The 22,528-nt window shown below is 38.3% G+C and overlaps 2 protein-coding genes across 2 annotated transcripts; one reads left to right on the top strand and one right to left on the bottom strand.

The window, feature by feature from the left end:
• The first annotated feature begins 113 nt into the window (after positions 1 to 113).
• Positions 114 to 10,325, top strand: LOC144662397 (WD repeat-containing protein 44-like). The gene is made up of 22 exons (XM_078523192.1): positions 114 to 303; positions 620 to 650; positions 1,300 to 1,833; positions 3,194 to 3,676; positions 4,195 to 4,331; positions 4,588 to 4,650; positions 4,787 to 4,845; positions 5,211 to 5,278; positions 5,904 to 5,981; positions 6,395 to 6,439; positions 6,545 to 6,571; positions 6,935 to 7,001; positions 7,427 to 7,557; positions 7,678 to 7,788; positions 7,888 to 7,928; positions 8,024 to 8,105; positions 8,306 to 8,405; positions 8,626 to 8,720; positions 8,824 to 8,925; positions 9,079 to 9,194; positions 9,617 to 9,735; positions 10,179 to 10,325. The coding sequence occupies exons 1-22, from the start codon at positions 218 to 220 to the stop codon at positions 10,322 to 10,324; spliced, it is 2,721 nt and encodes a 906-aa protein (XP_078379318.1). The 5' UTR covers positions 114 to 217; the 3' UTR covers position 10,325.
• A 2,946-nt stretch (positions 10,326 to 13,271) lies between these two features.
• LOC144662404 (uncharacterized) lies at positions 13,272 to 20,139 on the bottom strand. The gene is made up of 7 exons (XM_078523203.1): positions 19,667 to 20,139; positions 18,598 to 18,692; positions 18,062 to 18,218; positions 17,401 to 17,467; positions 15,545 to 15,909; positions 13,854 to 14,040; positions 13,272 to 13,404 (listed from the first exon to the last, which is right to left on the bottom strand). Exons 1-7 carry the CDS (start codon positions 20,087 to 20,089, stop codon positions 13,304 to 13,306), a joined length of 1,395 nt encoding a protein of 464 aa, XP_078379329.1. The 5' UTR covers positions 20,090 to 20,139; the 3' UTR covers positions 13,272 to 13,303.
• Positions 20,140 to 22,528: the final 2,389 nt, after the last annotated feature.

Below are 22,528 nucleotides of genomic sequence, written 5' to 3' on the forward strand. Positions count from 1 at the left end.
GCGAACTTCTGATTTTTTTTCCTTACACTGCCAACATCGACCAATCAAATTACGTGTTCTAATGTTGTTGATCTCGGGATTGGAGCAGGGAGTTCTGGGTAGCATAGAGGCGAGGTTCAAATATGGCTGCGATGTTTCTCTGTATTCTTTTGCAATGACCTGACAAATTTATTAAAATTCGATAGTTCGACTCGTTTGCCTCCGCAATAACGGAAAGATGCAGAGTGAAAGTGATTCTGACAACGAATTCTTCGATGCCCCAGAGAAGTTGTCTTTGTCAGGTTCTTTTACATCAGATCCAAGGTACGTAAGCTTACCTATTTTTTCTGACGTACAAAAAAGTGCTTCGTACGAGCTTATTTCGGCATAAGCTAAACGTTTTCATTTTGTCTCTCCTTAATATAGTTATTCTATCTGTAGAGCTTCCCGAATTCCTGCCCGACGTTAGAATTTGCTGCCAGTTTAATATATGTTGAGCAATTTCTGTTGCTTCCAAAAGCACGATTAATCCTGCAGCCCGCTTCAAGGAATTTTCATTTTCTAATAGGCTTATGAAATTGTTTCATGTTTTGTAGAAAAGCTTGTGGTTTATTGTTTTAAAACGTTTTTTGTCTTGCAGCGCACAAAAGGATGTAAAGACTGTACAAAAGGTAGTTAAAATTAGTTTTGTTTTGATGCTTTTTTGTATTCGCACAGTCAGCATTTGACATTTTAATGTACAACTTGCTTTTACAATTTCATCGAATTAGAAACACCTGCTGTCAGTGAGTCAAAATAATTCATTAAAATTATTTTATAAAAGTTCCTAACATCTTTAATTTGAGCTCCTACAAGAAGCTAGAGTTTTTCTCCAATTTAACTTTATTTTAATATTTTATTTTTTTGACTGTCAGTGACATTTGACAGAATTTTTTTACTGCAATATGCAGCACTCGTAAATTGATTGCATCAAGTGTGTAACCACTGTTCTGGGCCAGTTTATGGATATTCAGGGATGTGATGTAAGAACATTTGCAAGAATGTGCAAGTAAAATGTGGAATTAAGAACCCAGTACAAGTATCTTTGCAGAAGTGTACATGTTTTTACATCACATTTCCTCAGTACCTGATAAAGAGTTATTGACCTGATAAAGAGTTATGGACCATTTTTTGAAACCAAAGTTATGTTGTTTTAAGGGACTGAACAAACCATTTTTGATTGTTTTATTTTAATCTTTTATCAATAAAAGTTTTATTTTTGTCCACCTTTACTGTGAAAAGGTAAACCTCTTTCAGTGACATTTGATTGACTCATTGTAGGACATTGTGGATGGGGTGCCTAAGAGTCCTTCAAAGGAAAGTTCTTCCGGAGAGCAGCTTGGGCTTCCAAGTGAAGAATTAAAACAATCAACTTCTGACGTCAATCAAATCAGTGAGGCAGGCATTGTTAAGACTCATGGTGAAAGTACAGCTTTGACTAAGACAACGGATGATTTGCAAGGGAGACGAGAATCAGAGGAATTATCTTTCTCCAATGACACTCAACAATTTTGTTCCAGATCTGTTCATGATAATCATACTACAGACTATAGCGACAAGTCTCAGACTTGTTCAGGAGAAAGTGAATTAAAAAGTGAAAAGACTTTACCAGAGAAGACAAATTTGAAACTTGAAGGAGAAGATGAATTAGTGCCTCATCTCAGTGATGAGAAAAAGACAGACTTGTCAAGAAGCAAAACAGATGCTAGTCAAATTATTGCTGATGTTGTTGAGAGCATAGAACAGGAAAGCGCTCCACCTGTGGCTCCTCCTAGAAGACGGAAAAAGAAAAAGAAAGCTGAAGGAGAAGCACAGGTTAGTACTCTACTAGCACCATAGAGGGAATTGGGCAATGGAGCGGATCTAGGTTTATTTTGATATTGTCCAATATTTTTTATTCCAAACTTGGTTTATTATACACAGTTGCTGACCATTTCAGCCACAAAATGATGCGCAACATAGTTTCCAAGGTCTTTTTTCTTCCCACCTCCCTTCCCCCTCCCTCCCTGGGGCAGGAAGAAGAGACATCCTTGGAACAAAGTTGGTGATGATGTACTGGGACACAAAATCAACCAAACCATGTTTAGGTTAAAGGTGGTTCTCACAACAGAACACATGTATCCTTCCATAAACTCAAATCACCATCTTGAGTACCGTAAAGACTCGTGTATAAGCTGCACTCATAGATAAGCCGCACCCCCAACTTTGAAGCTTGATTTTGAGAAAAAATAAAAACTTAAAAAAAATCGCTGAGGTAAAAAAGTAGTTGCTTGTTGGTTATAAGCTTGGTCATCGATAATGCCATGTATTTGCTGCGATCTGAATACATTAATCAACTCTTAAAATACCTTTTACAGGCTTCTCTTCAATTAAAATCCCAATACCTGTCAATAAGGATGCTCTTTTGACAAGATATTGTCTTTATTGCTGAAGTCCAATGTGGAAAAGGATGAAATTTGAATGGAAATAGTACGAGCACGACAGATTGAGAACGATACAAAACGATTGCTTAGTAACCACACAGTCATTTAAAGAGAGAAGTCTGGGCCGAGTCACATTCGATCAGTAATCGGTAGACAACATGGAAAAGCTGTCACTGGAAGTTCGATTTCTAATCATATCAGCTGTGTGTTGATAAAAACTTGTTGCTCAATAGGAGTTAAACAAATAGGCAGCTTTGTGGAGGAATGGAGATTCCATGTCAGCTCAAGTTTAGCTGCTCAAGCGAGGTGCAAAGAAATCGTTTGAAAGAACTACTGGCAAACAATTCGTGACTGAGAAAATTTGCTGCTTTAGAGGCCAGACCTTTTTACCAAAAGCAACGACATCAACAGCAGCTTTGAATAAGTTAAATGTTTATTTATTCAATGTTTTAGTGCTTTTTCTGACCCCAGACTAGGCAATTTACACCCCTTAAAAGCACTGGTCTCGTAGATAAGCCGCACCCACGATTTTGAGACCAAAATTTCAGCAAAAAGGAGTGGCTTATACTCGAGTTTTTACGGTAGCCTCCTGTAGACACACAGTCTTTGGGCTCATCATCCAAATTATGTGTGATAAGCCCAAAGGAAGTTTGTATAGGAGGCTACATCTTGAAAAGGCTTCTTCCTAGAAGGAGATAATCCTAACTTGAACATTTATTAAACTTATGAAACCATGTTGCATTCCCTTTTAGACACCTGGATCACCTACACCTTCAGAAAGTCCTGGACCAGACTCTGCTGTAACAACACCAACTGGACAGGAGACAGCTAGTCCTGTGGAAGCCTTTGCTCGTGCAGCTCTTCCCAATGAACAGGACAAACCAGTAAAAGAACTTGAATCATCACAAACAAATGAAATTCATCAAGATGATCCGAGCATTCATGTTGATGAAAAAAACAAGGAGATGAAGACTGTATTAGAAAAAGCAAGCTCTACAGAAGTCATTGAGGCACTAAATTTAGATTCTAGACTCAAGTCAGGCAGTGTGGCCTCCCTTGGTAGCACAAGGTCCGGTAGCTATGGAAGTGTGGCGAGCAATGTATCAAATGGATTTTTTGAGAAAGCAGGTTCATTTACGTCAGTTGCTAGCTCATTTTCACAGCATCAGCCACATGGATCTCATCATGGATTGGTACGATACAGGTCTGCTTCTGGAAGACCACTGTCTGACATTGTAAGTACTTGATCAGCATATCATATACCTAAATATTGTTAGATAAACTGTTGACAGAGAATAGAGAGTTCCTGCATGGCTGACAGACCATTACTTATATATCACATGAGAGGGATGCTGTGTTAGAATCACACTGAAAATTCAGTATTTGTCCTGGAATTTCTTGCAACTGTTTCAGGTTTGAACATATAATATTATGTGGATTAAAAGCTCTTCTAGCCTGTGTACAGCCGTCCCGCTCCCCTCAAAAAAATCGGGGAGCAGGACGGCAGTACACAGACTAAAGCTCTTCCAGCAGTCCCACAATTTGATTATTTTAATATTAGACCTCTGTAAAGTTGGTGGCTGGCCAGCATAACAAAGATATAAAAAAATACCTGAACAACTAGTAGCCGTGAACAGCTGTGTTGACTGCTGTCCAAGTTGTTGTCAGCATGGTGTAGCTAGTGTCCAGGCAGGATTAATGAGCTTGATGTTGTTTTGTTGTTCAATCATTAATTTATATTTTATTTGTGCAGGAAATTTTAGAGCAAGTTATGGTAAAGAACCTTGACACAGGAGAAGCTGTCCCACTTAGTGTGGCAGAGGAAAAATTACCAAAATGCACAAATCCACTGGCTTTACAGATCATGAGATTAACATCTGAGTATTCAAGGTAAATCAACACAATCTTAATCTTACTATGAAAGTAAAGCATCTTTCCCAAGAACACAACACAGTGCCCCAGCCAGGGCTCGAACCCAAACTGCTTTATCTGGAGTCCTGTGCACTAACCATTAGGCCACCATGCCTCCCATTTTTTGCGAAATGTAACAGCATTATTTTTACTTTGAAAACATTCACTATTTTCCACAAGCTAGAAGGATTTAAGAAAAATTGTATTGAAATTTCTTTATTCGATTTCTTTTTAGCAATCCAGACCTTGCAAACCAAGATCATGAAGATGGGCTTGAACGAAGAGTTTCAAAGAAAACGTAAACCCTGTTAAATGTTTCTGTTACAGTACTGTAATCACTGTTGATTAATTTAATTATTACTTAATGTAATGCTTTGAATTTTATTTATTTTCTGTCCTAAGACTGTGTTCACATTCTCTTTACCTGTTTAAAGGAAGAAGCTCAAGAAATTCTTTGGCAAAAAAGTAAAGAAGCCAGAAAAATCTGTAAAAGGTTGGTTTTTAAAACATTTTTTAGCATAAATGTACATTTTATACCTAGTGTAAAAATACCGTTTTTAGAGCACTTGTGAACTAAGTCTTTTCATGTTGAGAGGCACATAGAGCTCAAGGTCTAAACAAGAAGGAGCAAAGGCATGCATGTATTTTGGTATTTCCGCATGTATTCGGGGACAACTCAACATCATACATCTTTGAATAATGGCTTTGTTTCTAGGGTATAGATCCTACATGTATTTGCAAGCAAGGTAACTAGTTTTTTACAGGCAGGTGTGAAATTGACTATAAGAAGAATGTATTCAAACCTCTCTGGAAAAGATTTTTATTCATGCTTGATGGGTTTTACCAAATTTATTTCAGTGCGTAAAGATGACAGTTCTTCAAGTGATGAAGAAGCTCCTCAAGACTCTCCTACTCCTCTTATCAAGGTCAGTCCCAATGTCTCTCATTAATGAGCTACCATACAGTCATGTACACTCACTTGTTTAGACATTAGCACTGTGAATTTTGGTGGCATACACTGTATTATAAATCATCATCATTTTTCCGTTCTCCAAGTGGAGAATTGGGCCGTAAGCTCTCTGCCTCAGGCTGTTCTGTCCTCCGCAGCCGATGCTGCTGCTGCCCATGTTCTTAAACCTTTCTTTTCCAGCTCCCTTTCGACAGTTCTTCTCTAAGTCTCGCGTGGTCGACCCTGTTTCCGTTTGCCTTCAGGTACCCATGTGAGAGCAATTCGTGGATGTGAGTGGTGATCCATTCTGAGGACGTGACCCAGCCACGTCCATCTCCTCCTTGCCACTTGCTTGCTTATTGTCTCCATTCCTGCTCTTGCTCTAATCTCCTCGTTTGATCTCCTTGTTTATTATAAATCATGGTGTCTCCTTATTGAAAGTTTCACTTACCTGTACTGCAGTCCACAAGAAATGCCTATTTAATACTGACCATTAAGTCTTGGGTCTCCTTCCAGGGCCTCATCTAGATTAGCACTTCTTGATGTATTCCTTTTTTTGTTCTTCTTCATACATTTATTGTTTTCATCTTGTTTGTTCTCAGATTAAGTCTGGTCACGGAAAAGGTCCAGCTGAGTTTGAGAAGCTGAGAATATTACAGGATCTTAGTGGAGAACATGTGGTATGTACATTTGGCAAGATTCAGAAAAACATGTAAACTTAACAAGAAACCAGATCCTAGCAATAAGTGGCAGTTAGCCTCTCTTCCACTTTTGGGTTATAGGTAGCACAACAGTCTAATAGAAAGCCTGCAGAGTCCTGATTAAAACAAACTTAACACTGGCCCCAGATACGCCAAGTTCATCTGCAATATTTGGCAATTGAGAACCTGTTTCAAGCAGCTAGGAGTCACTTCTTTTCTAAGTCTTGTTTAAAAAGAATTGACTTTGCTTACCACATCCCCACACCCCAACTTGGCCAGCACTGAATTCACCATCCAACCCAGGAAGTCCAGGCACAGCTGCCCAAAACAGTTCCCTCACTAACAAGGTGAATCTAGATCTTTTGTAATCTTTTTTTTCTGTTTTTGCTTAGGGAGCTGTTTGGACAATAAAATTTACCCTTTGTGGCAGGCTCATGGTGAGTGTACTACTCCATTAGTTAAGTTGTATCTTTCTATCTTTGAACTTTTTGTGTATTTCTCTTCTTTTCAACTTTTGTTGAATTTTCTTCCTTTCCCTGCAGGCTACAGCTGGTCAGGATCACATGGTGGTAGGTGGAATGGAGTTTTGTTTATCATCAAGATTTCTTGTAACAAATGACTTGAAATAAGTTAATTTCATGTCAAACTATACTGTATTGTGGTCACAGAGTATAATGTAAGACAATGTTAAATGCAATGTGTATACATTTTGAATTTCACACCTGTGCCAGTCTGCCAGACTACAAACAGTGAATGCTTTCAGCTGTTACACTGTTATATATATTTTGCTTGACTTAAAATTAAACAAATGTTGAACACATTCTTTATGATAAGTGAAATGCATGCATTTGCAACCTCTCAGCAGAATGCTTGTATCTACTTGCAAGCCCTACTAATAAATATGTTCTCTGTTAAATTGTGTTGATTTGCAGAGAGTTTGGGTTCTCAAAGAATCCCAGGGTTATTTTGAAGAAATGAGAGCAAAATATTCTAAAACAGGTGAGATACCAATGCCATGATACAGTTAGTTATTGTTAGAAAGCACCTTGAGAATGGTAGTTGATAGTTTAGATAAATACACTTTCTGAATGGGGCATTGATATGGGACCAAAAGGACTAGGACTTATAATTTTGTTGTGCTCTCTGTTACAGACTATCTCTTTTAGTTCGTTATTATTTCTATTTCTAGTTACATGTATTCAACATGTACACATGCTTGTTTTTGTCCAATAGAACTCTCAAATACAAGGGGTGGTGAATGGTCCCATCGTCTCAAATTTTTCTTTGTTGCCTTCTCGAAGTCCCGATTTCTTTTGCAAGGCTAAAAAAAGATATCAGTCTCGCAAAGTCTTGCATTTACAATTCAGCACCCCTAATACAGTGGCTTTTTTTTTTTAAATGAAATTAACAGTGTTTCTTTTAAGGTGACAATTCATCATCAGAGCATGAGGAAAAATCAGATGAATATACAGAAATGGAAGAAACATTAAAATCAAATGAAGAAAGCACTGGAGATACAGTTGAAGGAAAAACAGAAAACAGTGAAGAAAGCGAGGTCAGTTGTGGTGCTTAATTGCTTGCTTGCTACATATGGTCTGTGGAAGTGGACCACCAAATGTGACCTTTAGATAAACGTTGAGAATTTTTGACCTTGTCACATGTACTTGTGTTTTAGGAGCCTGCTGCAGAGGCCCCTGCTGAGGAGGATTTAGGCCCTTACATGAAAACACCTCTGTGTACGTACTGTGGGCACACTGGGGACGTGCTCGACTTGTCTTGGTCCAAGGTATGAAGACAAAAATTTGTCTGTAGTTATAATTGGTGAACAGATACAAAATTCTCATTATTTTTTATTTTATTTTTATTATTATTTTTTTTTTTGCAGAATTACTTCCTTTTGTCTTCCTCAATGGATAAGACTGTCAGGTATTCTACTCGAATTTTAATTTTTTAAAAAACTCTTTCTTTGGTGAAGTTTATGTTGGAAATTTTGGATTTATAAATATTTACTTTTGCTGCAGGTTATGGCACATCTCCAGATCTGAATGTCTGTGCTGTTTTCAGCATATAGACTTTGTTACAGCTATTTGTTTCCACCCCAGGGTAAGAGATTGCTTGAACTTACAGTTGTTACAATGAGGCAAAAGAGAGAATTACGCATTCAGTGCAATTTTCTTACACCTTACATCAGTTTAAGTTTGTTATTCTTTGTCACAATGCTATAAGGAAGTGACATTTACCGCTCATTAAAAGTCCAGCTGTTTCAACCCATTTTCAACAATATCTTGTCGTTTGCTCTGCAGGATGATCGTTACTTCTTAAGTGGCTCACTGGATGGTAAAATCCGTTTGTGGAACATACCAGACAAGAAGGTAGCACTGTGGAATGAAGTTGAAGGAACTGGTAAATATGTTCGATATGTACTGGTTGTTTCCTTTCTGGGGTGTATGATTACATTTTTCACAAGCAGTAACGATTAGCTAGCAATTGTCATTTTGGCGAGTCTTCATGATTTCTGAGAAACTGCAAGGTGCATGTAGGAATCCAGTTGCAATGTCTATCCTCTGGTAACGCACTCTTTAGTTGTCTCATGTTCTTTTACTTTTCTTATTTTTATTAATAGGAAGTAACCTCATTACTGCAGCTAATTTCTGTTTGAATGGCAAGTTTGCTGTAGTTGGCACTTATGATGGGCGGTGCATCTTTTACGAGACAGAGGTGAGACCAGTGTTTCTTGCATATCAGAATTCATAAAATAAGCCTGGATGACATATTTCTGTGTACACCTTATTAAATGATTATTTCTGTTTTGCTTTGTTAGCGACTCAAGTATCATACCCAATGGCAAGTGCGGGCTGGAAGAAATAAGAAGGCCCGCGGTCGCAAGATCAGCGGTATTGAGCCAATGCCTGGAGAAGATAAGGTTACTTGAGTTGAATTTTGTTTCTGTGAGATTGAGTTCTGCCTTCAGTTAATTTTCGATATCTTAGTTCTGTTTGCCTCTTCCTTGGGTTAGCTTTTTCTTTTGGATATTTTTACAAAGTAACATGCCGTGTTTTCTTTGTTTCCTGTTTAGGTTCTTATCACATCAAACGACTCTCGAATAAGACTTTATGACCTAAAGGACAATTCACTTAACTGCAAGTACAAGGGTTGTGTTAACACCAGCAGTCAAATCAAAGCCGGCTTTAGGTGAGTAACACCAAAACTACGGCTTCTGCCTTTCCGGACGTAAGCCGTTTCGAGGCAAATGTAAGAGTAGACTTTTGGTCAACAGAATAAAGCAAAATCACTTGCTAGTATAACAAGGGATGTGTAGCCTGATCAGTAAGGATAGTTAACATTTCCAAGCATGTTGGGGACAGAAATCTAACATACCAAGGGCTCTTTCCATTTGTCAGAACTGGCCGGCCGGTCCGGTGGTTTTGAATGTTCAGTAAATGGGCCTTTTCCACGAGATTTTCCCACAAATCCACCATATAATATTTATGTATTGACTGATTTGGCAGGGCAAATCTGACTAACAATGGAATTCTGTTCTCAAGTATACCGGTCTGGCCGGCCAGTTCTTACAAATGCAGAGCCAGCGCTAAGTTAATGTGTTGTTTTTACAGCCATGACGGTCAATATGTTATCTGTGGCTCAGAGGATCATTTTGTGTACATTTGGAGAACTCAACACGGATTTCCTTCCTCAAGGAGAGACAAGAACGAGTTTTACGAGAGCTTTTCAGGTAAAACAAGAAACTGGAGTAATTTCTTGTCATAAGAAATGTGTAAAGACCGTTCAGGGAGAGAATGTCTAATTTATAATGCATCTTCACATATTTATCATCCAGCCAGGCGCAATAAGCGCAAAAACAAAAACAATGAACCAGTCAGAACTTAAAACAAGACGCTGCTGTTACCAACCGCGGGAAAAGTACGCGCAGCAAAGATTCGCCTGAGTTGACAGTTGGTTTCTTTTTGGCTTCCAATTGGTTAGCCAAAAAACGTTTGTTGGCTCTATTAGACAGTTACAGCGCTCGACAGCAAACGCATATTATAATTATTAAGAGGAAATTTTAAACTACTTTGTCAACGCGATGAAATAATTAAATTAGCCACCGCTTTAGTTTCGAGCGTTAGTTCTTAGTCAGACCTGGATTGAATCGAAATGCTTTTCTTCTCTCCCAAGCCCACGCGGTTGTGGTGACGGCAGCAATGTTCGCCCCAGTCCCCTGGTTAATTATTCCGCCAGACACGAGCTGTCAGCCATTCACTACCGAGGTACTGGTAACCGCTGACTGGAGCGGCGCCATTAAGTTATTCGTCAACAGATGACACGCGCATGTCTGATTGGCATCACCATGGCAACTCTTGCAGAGGAATCGCATCCAACCAGCCGCCATCTTGGATTAAACAGCCACTCCAGAACTGGGATCGATATTTAACTGTTACGCGGTAAAGATCTTCAATACAGCTGCGTGGCTTGACGCAATACAGAACCACTGGGATCTACTTCATTTAAAAGTGTTAGAACGCTTTGTAGAACAAGCATAACACAATCTGTTATAAAATATGATGCTGATAGGTCTTGTTTATTCATTTACTGAGCTGAAAGCAAAAAAAAACGTAAACTTAGAGACGTTGTATTAGTATACCACCAAATTCTCAAAACTAACTTCAAGGGAAGTTAGTTTTGTATGGTGACAAATAAGGAGGATTACAGCAAGGCGCCCAAAAGTGTGACCACTTTTAATTTATTCACATTCTTTCGTGCAGATTTAATCCAATCACAAGTCAACTGCAAGCTATCCACGGCTTTTGATTGGATTAAATCTGCACGAAAGAATGTGAATAAATTAAAAGTGGTCACACTTTTGGGCGCCTTACTGTAATACCTCGAGCTAAGGACTGTTAGAGGTTTAGAGGGTACAGAAACTGACTCGTCTTCAGTCGTCTTTTGAGTGACTTTGAGTCCGTCCTTCGTGAGTTTAGGAAGACTGGATGAAACTAAACAGGGACGGACGCATAAGAGACGACTTGGGACGAGTCAGGTGCATAAAGACTATACTAGTGATGTAGGTACAGAACGGAGATATTTCCTCAAACTTCTACATGTAGGCCAGCGTTCAGTTGAATAATCATAGGAATGTTAAAGGATTTTGTATGTGCAGGGAAGTGTAAAAATGCCGCAAAGCCGTGACTAGTGTTTTAGAGTGCAAAAGTGCCTCGTGTTAGCTGTGGTGAGGTTTTCTATTGTCCTGAAATTTGCAATGAAAATTTAAATTTTGTCTGCTCGACCGAGTAATTCGGCGGGAAAATCTTTAGGTGGACGGTTAATCTTTTCCAGGAGAATTCACAGAATCGATTATAGAGTTGGCAACATTATTTAAAATTCCAGCTAAAATTCTAAAGAGGATTAATTATTAAAAAATATTAAGGTAGTCACAAACTGCAATACTGAATACAGTGGACAGTTTAATAATATATTTAACAATGAATTTCTGCAGGTCGGCGTCGCTCGCTTGAGTTTTTGTGAATGTATGAAATGAACCGAGTGATCCTGCTGTAGGCTATTGGAATTAAAAGTTTTTAAACAGCAATGTTTCTTAGTTGTCATTTAGTTGTACAAGTTTTATACGGTGAAATCCCAATTTCTCAAACCCTCGAGTTGTCGAACCTCCCGATAACTCGAACCAAATGTCTTTTCCCTTCCCACTTTCCACTGAAATTACCCACGAATTACCTTATTCTTACTAATTTTCGCGCGTACTTAATTTCGCGAAAATTCGAGAGGCGAATTTCGCGATTGCAAGAACAATTTGAGAAAAAGTGTATTAAATCTCGCGATTTTGTCAGTGTTTTATGGATCAGTCATCAAGGACAGGAACCACCAAAGTTCTAGCTCAATGTAACTACAAGGAGCCAGCAAATGGAAACTTTAGTGACTGTACTAAAGAGATTTTGAACCAATTTACAGGCTCGAAACAGTAGTCAGAGGAAGGGTGCTAGTCAAAACCAAGACGGAAAGATATTTTTAAAGGTAGATAGTTGCGGTTCCAAACATTAAAAATTTCTACTGTTTTGATATATAATTATGGTATTAATTTTCGCGTGTTTAAATTTCGCGCATTTTTTTTTTCGCGCGTGCTAAATTTCGCGATTATTTTGAAATCGCGAAAATTAGTAAGAATAAGGTCTCAAACCAATTTTCGTTTCCATTGAAGGTTCGAAAAATTGGGATTCCACTTTATTTGATTGATTCAATATTTACACAAGACTATTTTAGTATAACATCTTTGACGAATGAAGTATGAACGGATTATATTTTTTATCACGAACTGCAGGTAAATGAGTGTAAATTTAAGACGTATTTACAACTACTTTTGACATTGCAAACAACAGCTGGGATCATTTCTTTAGGTGACGTCATTTTGTTGGTTTTCCGGCCTTGGCTAATCAAAAAGGCAAGTTATTTATAATAAAGCAGTTCATCAGTTAAAGTGCCAATAAAGTGCTTAGTTTATTATCGTGCGACAGGGATTAATCAGACTGCGAGAAGTTATCTTTTCTTTACTAGGTAGGCGATCATCAACCAAAGGAAATCGCGCCGACACTAAAAAAGATTTTCATGTCTCGATATAATGTCATGTTATCTAGCCCCAAGCCCCTTGCAATTGGGCTCGGCCGAGAGCGAGCTGTTCCCTTACCAACGTTCCTAAGGAATACCGGGGGGGAATACCGCAGGTGTTCCGTGGGCTTGGTCAGATAACCCCGCAGATATGCATAAGTACTACTGATACTACTCAACGTGCGAGTTACGAAGTATGTAAGTAGCTATGGAGTATGAACGGAGTGTATAAATGGACTGATGGATCACTCTATGGAGTTACTAGCTAACAGGGACATTCATAGCTATAACACAAGGAATAAAGACATGCTTAGGCTACCTCATGTAACCAAAAATTGGGGAAAGCAGAGAGTGTGTTATCACTCTCTGAAAGACTGGAATAACCTAGACAGAGACACCAGAAATGCACTTGATTTTGTAAATTTTAAGCGTAGCGTTCTAAGTAGGTTTTTTAGTTAATTCTTTCTTTTGTATTCAAGTTAGTTTTTAATAATAGTTTTTAATTCTTAGGTATTTTTCGTTTTATTGTATATAGTCTTATTCAGTATTTTTAATCTTAGTTAGGACCTTTCTGAAAACCACTGTATAGTGAATGAAGGCTTCCTAATAAAAGATTATTATTATTATTATTATTATTATTATTATTATTAGCTAACGCATCTACTTTTACATGCATATGTTCTGTGTTAGGTCAAACCCGCGGAAACTGGAGTCAGTTCCTTGGTTTTCACTCCTACTGTTCCTAGTCCGATGTCCAATACTCCCATCTCGATATCAACATTGTTACCTGAAAAATAAAGATGACAACTTTATTATTTCCCATGTAGATGTACTGTAGTAGCGAATGGTTATTTAACATCAGCCTCTAGGTCATATTCAGTTTTATTATAAAAGAACGCCGCCAATTTTAAATACATTTTGCAGTGTTCATTATAAAAGCGATCTGATGATAAAAATCTTGACTGTTAATTGTAAGGTAAGAGCCACAGATAAACGAGTTCAATCTGGCTTAGACGAAGAAAATGTGGCTACGCAATGACTTCGGCCATCTTCTTCTCCACAAAAGCCGAGTGCCTTGTGCCTTGAATACTAGTAAGGTTCTAGTAACTGACAGTCAATTATTTATACGGGAAATTCTGGATCTAAGAACATAGGAGATTTGTGTGGTATACATCGAGCCGGATGACAGCAAAAGCAGTAAAATATATCGGAGATAAACAAGATAACTGTACAAACCAGCTGTTTTTTCCATGTGTCTGACTCTTGCGCTAATATTCCACAGGGTTCCTATCGTCATGAGAATGATTGTGAGACAACCACAGGCCAGCAGAATGTAATCCATAAATGTCAGATGCGTCTCTGATGAAGCCGGCTTTATACGCTGGCGTTGCTTTCCACGACTGTATTGTTTAAAGCAGCTTACCTAAAAATTGAGAAAAAGCCTTCAATTATTTTTGATAATTTGTATCCAGTGCTGGTGACGCAGAAAAAGTGCTCAATGACGGTGCAGTTTTAAAATACTTGTTCATTGTAACCAGTTGTTCGGGGTTCGCGGTCCGTGTTTGCATAGCACAATGAATCATGACATCAACGAGTGTTTTTTGAGAGTTTAAATTTGTGAGGACCAACTGAAACAAAGACAGGCAAATACCTAACAACTAACGATTTTTTATGGGCACTGCTGGTGCTTATCTCACTTTCAGAAGTATTGCTACTCCCCCTAGTTGAGGTGCTTGTCCACCCCAAGTTAGCTCTCAACCTTTAGTCAGATTGCAGATAACCATTTTTACTCACGGGTAGGGAGAAACAAAAGAGAACAACACAGTGGGATTATGACCCCGGCCAGATTTGGAGCTCGAGTCCAGGCCGGCCTCTCGATCCAGCGCTGACCATGAGGCCACCGCGCGTCCGCCCCTCGCACAGAGGCTTTGTTTTGTTTTGTTGTTTGTTTGTTTGTTTTTTATTTGTTTTTATGGGAAAATGCGTGCGTGTGAACTGTATGCACAGTAAAGCTGAAAAACAAACTGCCGAGTTTTTGAACGATAACAAATTATTTAAGTTACTTGTTTTACTTGTGACCTTCCAAGCCTTAGACTTCGATACTGGGGGGAAGCATTGGGTGGCGATCCAATTATAGTCTGATCCAGTAAGATAAGTACACTATTAGAGTATGACATTGTAAGTCTAACTGATGAAAATGACAAATGTTTTCATAGTAGTGTAGTAGGCACCGGTTACCCCTGTTTTTTGGGCAGGAATCTCATTAGTGTGGGCAGAAATACATTAACGTGAATGACGTCATAGACTCATGAATAAAATGCGTTGGATTTAATTAACCTGTGGGTGTTCTATTTTTATCCTGGTTGGTATAACCAGACTACCGCCACCACCACCACCACCGCCACCACAATTCTATTGTTTAACTCAATCACCAACACCACCGGTGGTGAAGTTAAACAATAGATTGTGGTGGCGGTGGTGGAGTTAAACAATAGAGTTGTGGCGGCGGTGGCGGAGTTAAACAATAGAATTGTGGTGGTGGTGGAGTTAAACAATAGAATTGTGGTGGTGGTGGTGGTGGTGGTGGAGTTAAACAATAGAATTGTGGCGGTGGTGGAGTTAAACAATAGAATTGTGGTGGTGGTGGAGTTAAACAATAGAATTGTGGCGGCGGTGGTGGAGTTAAACAATAGAATTGTGGCGGCAGTGGTGGAGTTAAACAATAGAATTGTGGCGGCGGTGGTGGTGGCGGTAGTCGGGTTACACCAACCAGGATAAAAATAGAACACCCAGAGGTTAATTAAATCCAACGCATTTTATTCATGGGACTATGACGTTATTCACGTTAATTTATTCCTGCCCATACTAATGAGATTCCTACCCAAAAAGAGCGGCTTATTCTGTGCCTACTATACTGCTTTTCTTACATCCGGCATGTCCGTTTCATTGATATCTTCTAATCCATCGTCTTCTACTCCCGATTTCAATCCATCGTCTGCCATTCCTGATGTCAATCCATCGTCTGTCATTCCCGATCCCGAATACCAGTTCATTTCCCATTTCAACTGTATTTTCTGCCTCCAATATTCCATACAATAGGTAAAGTTTTCATCTGTTTTGCTCCTGTTAGTCAACTGAATTCCGACTCCGATGCTAGGTGACGAGGAGTATTCTTCAAGAACGTCGACAATCATGAAATCGAAGTGGCTCTTAGCCTTGCAGTCAAACAGCCATATTTTGTCCAGGGTCCCATTCTGCAGGCCGTCAAGGAGTTCATGTTCTGTAGAATACGCTGCAAACAACAAATGACCAGGAGCCCATTACCTGGAGTGACTAACAATACAATACAATACAATACAATGTTTAATGTGGTCATTACACTTAGCTATGGTTTCGATGCGTCCCGCAGATATGGTTAGCAAAATCTGCGGGAACGCACCAGCTAGTTTACAGGTAAGCCACAATGAAAATAAAACAAAAATAAAATAAAGTGAATAAAATTCTTCAAAGCTTTAAAGCTTTAAATATGTGCGACGCATTTCCTGATTAAAAATTTCTAGCTTAAAAATTAGTTAAAAAAAAAAGAGTGAGCTAAAAGTTATAAAATATATACAATTATTTAATTAAAAATTAAAAATGACGACTAATACCTACAGCATTTAACGCCTTTCTAAAGGTTTTATAGCATATTGAAGTTCTGGCAGTGTCTGAGAGGCTATTCCATAATTTGGGGGCGAAATATCGCCAAGATTTGAGTCCGTGCTTGGTAGTTTGCACTTTAGGTAGATTGAGAATATTTTGTCCTCTTAAGTTGTAGGAAGAGTTTCTAGGTTGTATCAGCTCACGCAAGCAGAGAGGGCTAGGACCGTTTATTGTTTTGAAAATCGAGCTAGCAATTTTGTATACTCGTTGTTCGGCCAAGGTTGGCAGGCCAAGGGCTTGTAGAAGGTCCCTGTAAGGGGTGTTCTTGTCCTTGAAAACAAAGCGAATGGCCCTTTCGTTAACCTTCTCTAGCTTTGTTGCAGAGGTTTTGCTGCAGAAGTGCCATGTCTCTGCGCAGTAATTAAAATGCGGAGCAATAAAAGACGTATTCGTATCACAGTGTTTATACTTTTATTCTACATGTTGCAGCAGGGCCGTAACCAGACCTTTGCAATAGACGAGGCAAGATCTTGCTAGGGGGTTCTGGGGGCATGCCCTCCAGAAAATTTTGAAATCTAGAAGCTCTGAAACTCTTTCAGAGACATTTTTCATGAGGTATTTCTTGAGCAAAATCAATCTTGTTCAACTGGGGATTATCCCCCCCCCCCCCCCAAAAAAAATGTTTTTAATTTTGGGTAAAAATCTAGACGAGGCAAGTGCCTCGTCTTGCCTCTTGCTAGTTACAGCCCTGTGCAGGTCTATTTTTGGATTGGCACTTCCCGTACTGATTCGGAAAAACTGTGCGATTGAAATTGAGGAATACGGGAATTGGAAAAGGGCCTGAATAAGGGTGTCTCATGGGATAACACCTTGACACCAACATCCTTAGTTATTTTTCATTCCGTGTATCATATATGTAGTACATGCTGCAGGTCCATTTTAGATTGGACACATGCGGACCGGAGAACAAAATTTTTCGGGAGAATGGGAGCCTAAAAAAACCTAGTCTGTGAAAATGCCTTGACTTTGACGTAGTATATGGGAGATGCTCGCTTCGGTTAATGAAAGGCTAACAAAGGCTACAAAAATTAGGCTACAGGGGAAGGGGGAAACAGGACACCGTTTAAAAACAAGAAGATACCTTTGACTGATTCGGCTCCATAACAGTATCTCATAAAGAAATTTCTGCTTCCCAAAGGAACACCAATCTGCAACAAATTCATGGTACATAAATAAAGTGACAAATACCCTGTATAGCTTTGTAACATTTTTTAGTACAGCACAAGAGAAGTTGTAACGAGTGACTGAAAAATATTAGGCTTCGTCAACATTCGAACCCATGATCTTCAATTAATTGATTAGAACATTGTCAAAATAGTTTTTTGTCTGTCGAAAATTTTCATTATCTGTTAATTAATTTTTTTAATGAATACTTTTTTATCTTTCAACTGGTTAAGCGCTCCTGAAATTAATTTGGATGACCAGAATGTTGTTGTCCGAAGGTCGTACGAGTATTTCCGAACATTTCCGAAGATTACCGCAGATTGCAGAGGAAGATCTGAAGATGTTTCGACTTAATATCGATAAACTTTGGCTCATTGAGCATTGAAACATGGCAAACGCTGCGAGCTGATTGGTCAAAAATGATATCACACACGTGTGGATATCATTTGTATCCACACATGTGTGATACCATTTTTTATCAATTTGCTACCACTCGCTATACCACTGCAATTTATATAGTAATGCTCAATGTGTACCACGTGATATAAACATTAATACATCACGAAAACATGCCATACCTTGCTTCCAAATATTTCATTCAAAGGGCTCAGTCCATCGGCCGTGATGGAAGAGGAGATCTGGGCCGTAAAGGTTGACATCAACAACATTCCAATGATCATCCACAGTGACGCGTACGCTCGCCCCAGGAACGATTTCGGTGTCTTGTCACCATAGCTACAAAAACCAGTTAAACAAATATGCAAATTTTAAAGCGGAAAATGTAGAAATTGGAGCATCTTCAAACAATTCAACAAGTCAGACAACTCTAATTATAATATACGTGAGTAAGTTTGCCAGCTGAAGCCATTTCGACAACAAAATGCAAATAATGAAAAAACGTTTAGCGTTGCCGTAAACACTTTTCGTCAGTCGAATAATGTTCTTGTCTTAGACGAGAAAGAAAAATTCTTGGGTACTCAGAAGGAAAAATACTACTTCCGCAAGGAAGATAAAACACCCTGCTTGATTATTAAAACCACCTATTCAATTTTTTTCCTTTTGACAGATGCAATAAAAAGTCTAACTAATATACGTCACACGACGTCACACTTACCCTACTGTTGTCATGGTAACGATTGCCCACCACAAACCTTCTCGTATGCCACTCCAAAATGAGTTTGGAAAGTGCCCAGAGTTTGCTTTGTGATCCTGTTTAAAAACGCGTACAGACAGACTATTTAGCATTCAAGGACGAAAAAGACACTTTACGGTCAATAACATAACGATTAGCCCGCGAGAGCATCCGGATTTTTCGGCTCTTGTTTAAGTGTCACTGAAGTGTGTTGTTTTCAGAGGCAGGTGGCGATGAAAATAGTCTCAAGTATAAGAGTATGACATTAAAATAAAACTTTTCACCTATTAGGTTTTTAGTATTTATTTAAAACTTTTTTTGTCTAAAAACTTAGAGTTTCCGTGTAGTTTTGTAGTTTTCACTGGCTAACCTTCATCTGTTTTTGTTTTTCTTTTTTTTTACATGAATTGCGAATGCACCCCTACAATGGCTTACGATCGCGAGCAGTTCTATATTTTCACTAGCTACAATGGCGGTTCGTTCTACGTCCTGTTGTCTTAACTGTTCACTGGGTCAGAAAACAGTCATAAAAGACTTAATAAATTTGTCAACTGTGAAACATATGGTCAATACGCCCCAAGAACATAACGGATATTTACTCATCGATCACGTATTTTCTTTGTTTTTATATTCAACCCAAGGAAGTCCATGTAGTCATTTCTTTTCTCGTATAAGCACCTTTGTTTTTCCCATTGCATATTGCTACCTGTATTTTATTCATGCTTATATGTTACAAAAACTAGGCAATAATTCTTTGTGTTGCATTGCAAGCCGCACACAAAACTTCCCGGTGTTGTTTCAACAGCACACCTTGAAGTAAACATGGCTCGTGACGCTTTCGTTGCAGCAAGCGCGCGTTGCACGAAGTGGAAACGAGTTCTACTTTTCGCAACGATCACGGTAACGCTGCAACAAAAATTTTACGCGTTGTTTAGGCCTGTTACACTAAGCCACGATTCCTGTAACTTTTTTTCGCAATTAACAAAGGCACAGCAAAATTGCGCGACAAGTTGCACGGAACATTTCCAAGTAATCTTTACAATTTACTTACAAAAAACCAGATCAGAATTCCTGATAAGATCGCCGCCATTAGGCAAAGAACACACAATTGCCATATCTCCTCCAATGCGCGCATAATCTGCGCGGCAGTACCAGCAGATGCATCTTTCGCAGCTAAGACAGGCCTGTGTAGCATTTCCAATGTTATATTTGGCTTTCCAGAGATCAAGGGAAAAGTAATATCTACGACCGGACTCTTGCATCTTCTTGTCTCATTTGCCAAATGATAATTTTGAAGGCAATAGTTTGTAAAATTAACAACGTCGCCTTCCAACTTCCTTAAACTAGGACTGTCGTTCGGGAAAAAATGAAAATTGAACGTATGATTCCAATCAAGCTTCACGCAATTTTCCAAAGGACAAACGACATCGACGTTTAAAATTATAAAGAGGAATCGAAAAGCCTTGAACGGCATTTCTATGCCGCAATTTCCGTCTTCCTACAAGTATTGATAACTTTAAGGACCATTTACAGCCAACAATAATATCAGTATTAAATTTTAAGCCAATGTACGATAAAGCTGTTAATACTCTCGTCGCTTATTTAACACAACCAACAGATGTTTTAGCGCCAAACAAGCTGCATGTAATTTTGTAGAATGGAGACAAAACGTCGATATGGGGTCCTCATGCTGACAGTTTGACACAGAAGGCTAGTGGTAGTTAATTAAATAGCAGTTTCTTAGAACTTTAAAATAAATAAAGAATTTTGTCACATGTCAATCATAAGAGTGCTTATGGTTATGTTTCTAGACGTTCCGGCCCACTATGGCATAAGTAAGATAACGGCGTTATGTTCGAGCTTATGATTGTCAGTGATCATTATGTCGCTTGTGGGAACTAGCCAATCACAACGAACACAAGAGCTCGGAGCAAAAACATACCGCTGGCCAGTGCCAAGCGCGGGAAAACACGCCTGGGGGTAGTCTGAATTCCTTAGGCCACGAAGCAGGCCACTGTTTCACTTCACAGAGGCCTGTTGCATTATCATCTCTGGGATAAACATAATCACAGTGCGGAAATGGTAGATCAGAATCTATGAACTGTTTCCAGCATTTTTTTAAAATGAATTTTAGTATTTAATAAAGAAATTTAGTTTTTTATGAACTTAAGTATTTTATAAAGAAATTTAATTTTTTTATGAACTTTAGTATTTTATAATGAATTTTAGTATTATAATGAATTTAGTATTTTATCATCCTATTGTAATTTTAAATATTTTATTTACTTCCTTTAATTAATATTGTTTTCGTTAATATAGATATATTAGTTGTAAGAGCATTGAGATTTTTTAATATAATGCGCTAGAAATAAATTATTATTATTATTATTATTATTATTATTATTATTATTATTATTATTATTATCACTATTTCTTGTTGATTGTATCGCAGGGTGATTTGCAGGGTATATATTTCACACTTGGCCGGTTTGGATAGCATGGTGTAAACTGTGTGTAGCAGATAAACTTTTCCATTTCCTTTGAACAGTTGCTGTTGATTTTTCCCTTTGAATAAAGTATCTTCTGCAGTTTGTAAACTTGGTGGAATTAACACGATAAGCATATAAAAAAATAGTTTGCATTTCGAAAAAAATGTTTGCAGAGGTGCATAAACAAAAAAAAAAAGTTTGCAGAGGAGAATTTGACATACCCCGCCCCTCCTTCAAGAAAATAATGGTCCATCCCTAATTCCCTGTTATACTTATTGTTTTGTATTTTACATTGTTAGAGAATGCTGAAGGCGGCTGTAGGACTTGCTTTGAGTTTCATATTTGTTATCAGGGTTTAGGGAAATTTACTATATATGGTATTCTTTTTTTCAGAACTTTTCAGTAAATATTATGTTAAAGGTTTTCATAACATTGAGAAAATCCCTGAAAATTAAGTAATTATATGTCCACGGGCACCTGTTTTGTGACTTAGAACATTGTTTGTTTTATATTACCCCGTCCCCTAAAATTTCAGTTTCAATTGAATAAATCCGGAATTGGAATGATTTATTTGTGTCAATAAACTCGAGAAGAAGAAAACAGAAATGTTTTGTGTTGATGTTAAAATTGTAACAAGATTCCTTTCAGACAAGTGAATATTTGAACAAACCGTCACTGATTTCTTTTGTGTGGTTCTACAAGGTTCAACAAATATACCAAGCACCGCCAAAACAAAAGTGAATGTTGTTTGAGCAGTGTCTGTGATTTGACAAAATGTCTTGATTGGTTTTACGAAAATTTACCCTGGAAAGGATGTAGGCACTCCTATTACCGGAAACTTATACGATTTGCAATGCATTCTCGCTGTTAAATTGAATACACAATGAGAACGTGGACGAAATTATTTTTGAGTGAAAAAATAGAGGTTAAGCAAGAATCCCAGAGGAATCACCATGCGGAAACTACAGGATATGAAAACTTTACAAAAGGTAACTTTTTCTTTCTTTAGCTTAGGTTCCCTTTGAACGCCGCTTCTATGTACAAACCTTGTATACTTAAGTTTAAATTTGCCCAGAACGACGGCTGATTCCACGGCGTACTTGATTCGTGTTAAATTTCAGTTCGGCACATTGGAATCTTCTCGTATAAACCAATCGCAGTTTTAACGTTTCACCGACAGCCCTCGTTGAATGAACAGTTGCGACTGTCGAACTAAATTATACGTTTTTCAGCGCATGAGTGGAGCGGCGTTTAAACCTGTCATCCTAATACTGATGCCTGTTTGAAGGTTGGAAAGTCACTCTTGCCAGACATTAGTGACCTTCACCACACTGAGTTAATTCGTCAATGCGAATCAAGTAATTAAGCAATAAACGGCACATTGATCCTAGATGGCAAGTAAAAAAAAGTGAAGTCTTGCGTTC

Source organism: Oculina patagonica, chromosome 8 (assembly GCF_052425735.1).
Source record: "Oculina patagonica isolate OP01 chromosome 8, crgOcupat, whole genome shotgun sequence".
Taxonomy (NCBI): Eukaryota; Metazoa; Cnidaria; class Anthozoa; order Scleractinia; family Oculinidae; genus Oculina; species Oculina patagonica.